Source organism: Cyrtonyx montezumae, unplaced genomic scaffold (assembly GCF_038088225.1).
Source record: "Cyrtonyx montezumae isolate F1298 unplaced genomic scaffold, pur_monq_1.0 scaffold_0, whole genome shotgun sequence".
Taxonomy (NCBI): domain Eukaryota; kingdom Metazoa; phylum Chordata; class Aves; order Galliformes; family Odontophoridae; genus Cyrtonyx; species Cyrtonyx montezumae.
In genome coordinates this window covers 18285560-18292105 of record NW_027071824.1, presented here as the reverse complement: position 1 = coordinate 18292105, position 6546 = coordinate 18285560, and the positions used below count along the sequence as shown (strand labels likewise).

General features: G+C 43.4%; 1 protein-coding gene across 1 annotated transcript; it reads left to right on the top strand.

Moving 5' to 3' along the window:
• Positions 1-173: 173 nt before the first annotated feature.
• NANP (N-acetylneuraminic acid phosphatase) lies at positions 174-2132 on the top strand. The gene is made up of 2 exons (XM_065729229.1): positions 174-305; positions 384-2132. The coding sequence occupies exons 1-2, from the start codon at positions 216-218 to the stop codon at positions 1077-1079; spliced, it is 786 nt and encodes a 261-aa protein (XP_065585301.1). The 5' UTR covers positions 174-215; the 3' UTR covers positions 1080-2132.
• The last annotated feature ends 4414 nt before the right edge of the window (positions 2133-6546 follow it).

Sequence of the window (6546 nt, the reverse complement as noted above, 5' to 3'; positions counted from 1 at the left end):
TTACGTAACGCCAGGAGACGCAGGACCAGAAAAATAAAGGCGTGAGAAGCCCCGCCCCGCGGGACTCGCTTCCCTCCGCAGCCCCTCCCAGCGCCGGGGCGGGCGCAGGGCTCGGCGGCTCTGCCGCGTTGTGCCACGCACGGCTGTGCGCGCTGCGGCGGCGGGCGGAGCGCTCCCGGCTGCGGCCCTCGGGCGCGGGGCTGGAAGGCGTCGCCATGGGGGTGCACGGCGTTAAGGCGGTCTTCTTCGACCTGGACAACACGCTGGTGGACACGGCGGCGGCCGGGCGCCGCGCCATCGAGGAGGTACGCGGGACCGGGCGCGGGCCGGGCGGGGCCGGGGCCGGGCGGCGGTGTCCGGACGAGCTCTGTTGTGCGTTGCAGGTGGTGAACGCTCTCCGCTCCAAGCATCACTGCGGGGAGGGGGAGGCCCGCGGGATCTGCGACAAGGTGCAGGCGAAGCTCCTCAAGGAGTGCCACGACCCCGCCAAGACGTGCATCACCGACCTGCGGATCTCGCACTGGGAGGAGGCGATCCAGGAGACCATCGGCGGAGAGGCTAACCGCAGCCTGGCCGCGGAGTGCTACTTCTTGTGGAAGGCCACTCGGCTGCGGCACCTGACGCTGGCCGAGGACACGCGGGGCATGCTGACCGAGCTGCGCAAGGCCGTCCGCCTGCTGCTGCTCACCAACGGCGACCGGCAGACGCAGCGCGAGAAGATCGAGGCGTGCGCCTGCCAGCCCTACTTCGACGCCATCGTGGTGGGAGGCGAGCAGAAGGAGGAGAAGCCCGCGCCGTCCATCTTCCACTACTGCTGCGACCTCCTGGGCGTGCAGCCGGCGGAGTGCGTCATGGTGGGGGACTCCCTCGACACGGATATCCAGGGAGGCCTGAACGCCGGCCTGAGAGCGACCGTCTGGTTGAACAAGTCGATGGCGGCCCCGGCGGATGCCTCCCCGGTGCCTCATTATGTCATCTCATCTGTTCTCGATCTCCCCGCGGTGCTGCAGAAGATAGAGCACAAGGTGAATGCGAAGTTAGGAACTGAGCGTGTGGTGGGTGCTGCCGAGGCACGCTGAGCTGCTGGCCGTGCCCTCGATAGAAATCTGACCCTAGCGTTTTGAACTCGTGTATGTTATGCTTTCTTAAACAGCGGGTGGGCAAGGAAGAGCACGGATGTCAGTGAGACACGGTAAAAACTTGAGTGTTGGGTTAATTTAAAGGATGCTATTTAAAATTTGAAGTAACTGGGCAGTATCTGGAAATTACTGGTTAAAGCGCATTTGTCTCTGATGGAAGTCCCTTGTTTCTCTACTAGAAAAGAAAATCTGAATGTTTTGATCATTCAGTGATGGTCACTTGCTTTGCTGACCTGTACGTTCAGCAGAAGCTTCAGTTCAAACCTTACTTGCAGCGTGTAGAACACAAAGGTGAGAAAGCGTTGTGCAATTTGCGGACCTTCACAGTCCATCTACAGCTCATCTCAGAAACCGAATTTTTGGTATTCCTAAAACCAGAGTTTATTCATAGAACTTGTTTCGTAGCAAACCACTAGAAAGTGATTTTCTCTGATCCCTTTTCAAGTTTTAGCATTTTTTTCAGTCTTTGCAGTGACTCTTATGGAATCTGTACCTGTTGCCAACAGTACTTCGATGTACATGCAAATTTGCATTTGTAGAGGGGACCATTTATCAGAGGAGCTCAATGGATAGGTTTTTACTTTATATCATCTTGGTGCTGCAAATAAGCAGTGTACCTGTCAATCAGATTCTGATTTTTGTTAGAATATAATTGATATAACAGGGATATTTTCAGTGATCATATTACTGTATCATAACTTCTTTGGAAGATCATATTATTGTCCCATTTAATTTTATTAGAGAATTTTGATCAGACTCTTTGGAGAAACTGTTCTTGGTCTCGCTCAGGTATATCACCACTCAAATTCAGCTGCAGGATCAGTGCTTTTTTTGACTGCTTGAATGGCACTGCCATACGATCCCTCCTTACTCACGTTTCCACGTGTATCTCATGTGATTTACTCTGGAGAAGATGTGAGTTTGTTGTTTGTAAATGGCTCTCATAACACTTTTTGAGGGAAATCGAAAACTTGGAATATGATGTAATGTGTATTTTTAGTGGTGTGTACAATTTCATAATGTGTATGTGAATTTGGTGGAACATCTGAAACTAGATGTTACAGAGATGATCCTCTGAAACACCAAGATTTTGCTTTTCCAGATTATCTTAATAATTTAAATTTGCTGTACTTCTTGTACTTACTACAAAAGAAATAAGAGAATTTTGGGTGAGGGTATGCAAGGAATGTGTGGAAGAAATGTACCTTTGTTTACGTGAATTTAAACTGATACAATTGAGAAAGAATCCACGACACTATGCGAGACTGTTTAGAGGAGGGTCTTAATCCATATTAAATTACATGGCAATGAGTATAAGTCACATCAAACTGCGTTTCTCCTACACTGAAATAGATGGACATGTTCATTCAAGCTTGAACCTCTTTCATCAGATTAGCCTTTAAAAATGATAGAACCATCCATGTTCTTAATATCATTTAACCAAGACCTTTGAGATGCTAGGATGACTGCAGAACAGAGGCAGGCTCCACTTGTACCTGTGAGGAAAGAGGCATAAATCACAAGTGATACAGTGAGTTGCCATGTGTAATATGAGCCAGTAGGACTGACTGGACACACCTTTGCTACTGGAGTAAGAGGCCTAAGTTACAATTTTATTTTGCGTTCAGGAGAGTATGAAAACAGTCACTGTTATGTAGCTGATAAGCAAAACATTGCTAATACTGTTCCTTGTAATGAAAGACTGAGTGAAAAATAATGGAAGGTCATTGAGCCTATCAGGAATATTATTTGAAAGTAGAAATGTATCCAAAAGGTTAGATGGATCCCTGAAAAGATAGCTTAGTTCAAGTAATCTGTTTTGACTGTACTGAGGGAAAACAACTTTGTTTACAACATCATCCCAAAGTAGTAGCAGTTTAACTGCACTGTTTGCATAAGCTTCAGGCTAACAGAACTTGTGTCAGAATGAGGTTTCTGACCCAGCTGTGATGTAGAATTACAAATAGTAGTAATTCTCAATTCTGTCTGTAGGCTTGAAAGGTATTTATGTACCAGGTTACCATTTTTAATATAAGTTGAAGCTTACATTCTTTTGCTGTTGTGTCATTCTGAAGTAGGATGCTGAGCCTGCTTGTTGTTCAAAAGGTCTCTTGTTTTGTAAGAGTCTGTTCTTTGTTTTGCACTTGCTTTTAGCCAGTTATTTTCTTATATTTATGGTCTATGAAAAAAATGCTGTAACTGAACTCTCAGGGGATAGTGTGGTCTGTAGAGGCCACACCTAAATATACTTTTTTCTTTCCATTGTGAGTACTGTACCAGGCTGGATGTGACTACCAGCTTCCAGTTAGGGCAATGTTATTATGATGCTGCTATAAAACAGGAAGAAAAGATGCAAGATGTTTTTCCATCAGAAATCTTTTTAAAAGCAGTTACCCCAAAAAACTGGATTAGGTTTCTGGAATATCTAAATACTCAAGATGGTTTTCCTTGGTGGAGCTGTTACAGAAAATAACTTCAGTAATGGAAATGGAAAAATAAATATGATGGTGGAATCATTTTCATATCAGAAATGAAAACAGATGAATAAAATTGTCTGTATTCAGACCCAGTTAAGTTCTGGTTTTGCTTAGTGATATGCTCTATTAGATAAGTTGGCTAGTTCAAATTATGTTACCAAAATGCACTAAATAAACAAGAGAAAACAAAATTATTTTTAATCACATTTTCTCAGATAAATATCTCCTGAGGTTAATCTTCAGTAATTTTGACTTTATATTAAATGAACTTTAACAACGGTATACCAACTGGATTTAAGACAACCCATGTAGTGGTCTAATAAAAGTATTTTGTCTATAAAATATTTTGTTTAGCACGCTGTCTTACTGCGGATAACTGTTTTCTTTTAACAGCACAGAATCGGCTTTGACATCTGTGACCCTGATATTTAGATACGTTGACTATGTGCAGTTCTCATCATTTCAAAGGTTGAAGCAATAATTCTGTATTTTTAAAACTTCTTGGCCTAACTGCATCGACTACGTTCAACTCCTAGCAGTGGATCATCACTCATCAAGTCTGACTTGCCAAGAAGACATTTGGCTGTGCCAAGTGTGTGAAGTACCGTGGACCCATGTGTCATAGTGTCTCTGTTCTTGTTTGGGGGGCTCAGTATGTGTGGGGTGTTAAGCTGCATAGTGGAAGCACCAGAAATGGGGATATTTTTTTACGTGCTTGAAAAACTTCAGTGAACAATTGGAATTGATCAAAGAGATTCAACAAATGTAATCTCCTATTATGACAAGATTACCCACCTTGTTTATCGAGGTGTAATCTCTTTGGATTTCATCAGTCTTTGCAACTGTTTCTCACGGTGTCCATCTAGACAAAATGTCCAGCATACAGCCAGAATAAAATCATAATGTGATGGATGAGCAATTGGCTGACTGGTTGGGCCAAAACAAAATGGGATTACATCGGGCTGGTGGCCAGTCACTGGTGGGCTTCTGCAAGGCTCTGGTTTTGGACCTGTTCTCCTTAATGCTTTCATAAATGAAAATATAAGGAGGTTGTAATACTACTAGGGAGTATCCAAAGGAGGGCTTTGAAGATGGTGAAGGGACTAGAAGGCAAGACACGTGAGGAACTGCTGAGGTCCCTGGGTTTGCTCAGCCCAGAGGAAAGGAGCTGAGGGGAGCCCTCATGGCAGCTGCAGCTCCTCACAGGGAGTAAAGGCGCAGTGCTGAGCTCTGCTCTCATGACAGCAACAGGGCCTGTGGGAGCAGCATGAAGCTGTGTCAGGGGAGAGCAGGTGGAGGGTAGCAGAAGATTCTTCACCAGAGGGCAGTTAGCACTGGAACAGGGCAGTGGGCACAGCCTCAGGCTGCTGGAGTTGTAGGAACATTTGGACGATGCTCTCAATTATTGGACATGGATTTTGGATAGTGCTGTGTGGAGCCAGGCAGTGGAGTATGATCATTGCAGGTCTCTTCCTACTTAGGATATTCTATGATTTCCTGAAATAAAGACAACGGATATCTTCCTGTGCAGCAGATATCCCAAACCCATTCAATTTGTCTTTTCTTGTGAAGCTCTTGTTACATGGAAATGCCAGTAATACGGTTTTGAACTAGACAAGTAGTTTGATCCATCAGACCAATTTCTCTTATTAGAAAATGAATAAAAATACAATATGCTTAATATTGATTTTTTAAATTAATGCATTTTATGAATAGTCTTCCATGTTTTATTTTCTCTCAGTTTTATTCTTCCCCATCCATTGGTAGAATAGCTTACTCATCAGAAGAGAAACAGTGGTAGACAAGACAGATCCTGGAATCACTGTAACTGCTTTAAAACAAATACTACTGAAATATAAGAAAGAAAATCTAGTTATCTAAGCAGAATAAATACTGATAGATTCCCCAAGAGTCATTATGTGAGTTTGGATATCCAGTTTGTAAGATACTGAGACTAAATATGCCGTGCTTCCTCTGCTACCAGACACAATGTCTTAACCTCTATACACATGCTTGTATTCTGTATTCTGCATCAAGCCAAGGCATTTTTTCCTATCATCTAGTATATACATGCAATGTGGGATTACCATCAGAACCTCTTCCACTCAGTTCAAACAGGGACTTCTAGGCCAGCAGATCTACACAGAACAGCTACTCTGTGATTACTTATATGCTTGAAATGTCTTACTTTTCTCCATAGATTATAGTCATATCTGGATGGTGGAGTCAAACAGAGTTATCTATTAAATGTAACTGTATGAATATGAAATTTTTATTAAACTCAGAGCTGAAATTGAATAACTTTGTCTCCAAAAATGGCCATCTTTCAGTATCATAAACATGATTAGAAGCCCATTGAGTTCTCACATAGTACTGCAGTTTCAGAGATTGTTCTGGGCAGCAGTATGTATGTCAATACACCATTCTCACATATCTTAAGAATTCGCCAGATACCAAACAGCCATTGCTTGAACCACTCCTTATCTAAGTATTTAAACACAATCTGTGTCTGGTCTTAAATGGTTATTTGTGCACGTAAAGCCATTGCTGGGGCTGGGGTTGGCAGAGGGCAAAGTACAAAAGGCTGATTTTTATAAGAGTAGTCTGGGCATGGTAAACAAAGTGCTTAAGTGTACATGCAGTCAAAGAGTGAACAAGATCATTCTTCCTTCAAAAAATAAGCATAAAGCTGAGAAGGGAAGAGTGTAGCTGTTGTTCCCTGTATATTCGTTTGATTTGTAAAACAGCCAGGGAGGCCTCTGTCCACAAATTGTGCCAGAAGTCAGGAAAAAAGCATTTCCAACCTGGGTGCAAATGTAATTTGGTTCATAAATTGCTAACATTTTAGCTTTACTCTTCAGTAGCACCTAGATATTCTTCAATGCAGCTGGACCTAGCACATCACAAAACTGCAAACATACAGTAACTAA

Excerpts from the sequence above, each read along its gene's own strand:
- NANP (XM_065729229.1), top strand. The coding sequence starts at position 216 with ATGGGGGTGCACGGCGTTAAGGCGGTCTTCTTCGACCTGGACAACACG. Across the intron at positions 306-383 it reads GGCGCCGCGCCATCGAGGAG|GTGGTGAACGCTCTCCGCTC; the intron begins GTACGCGGGACC and ends TGTGCGTTGCAG.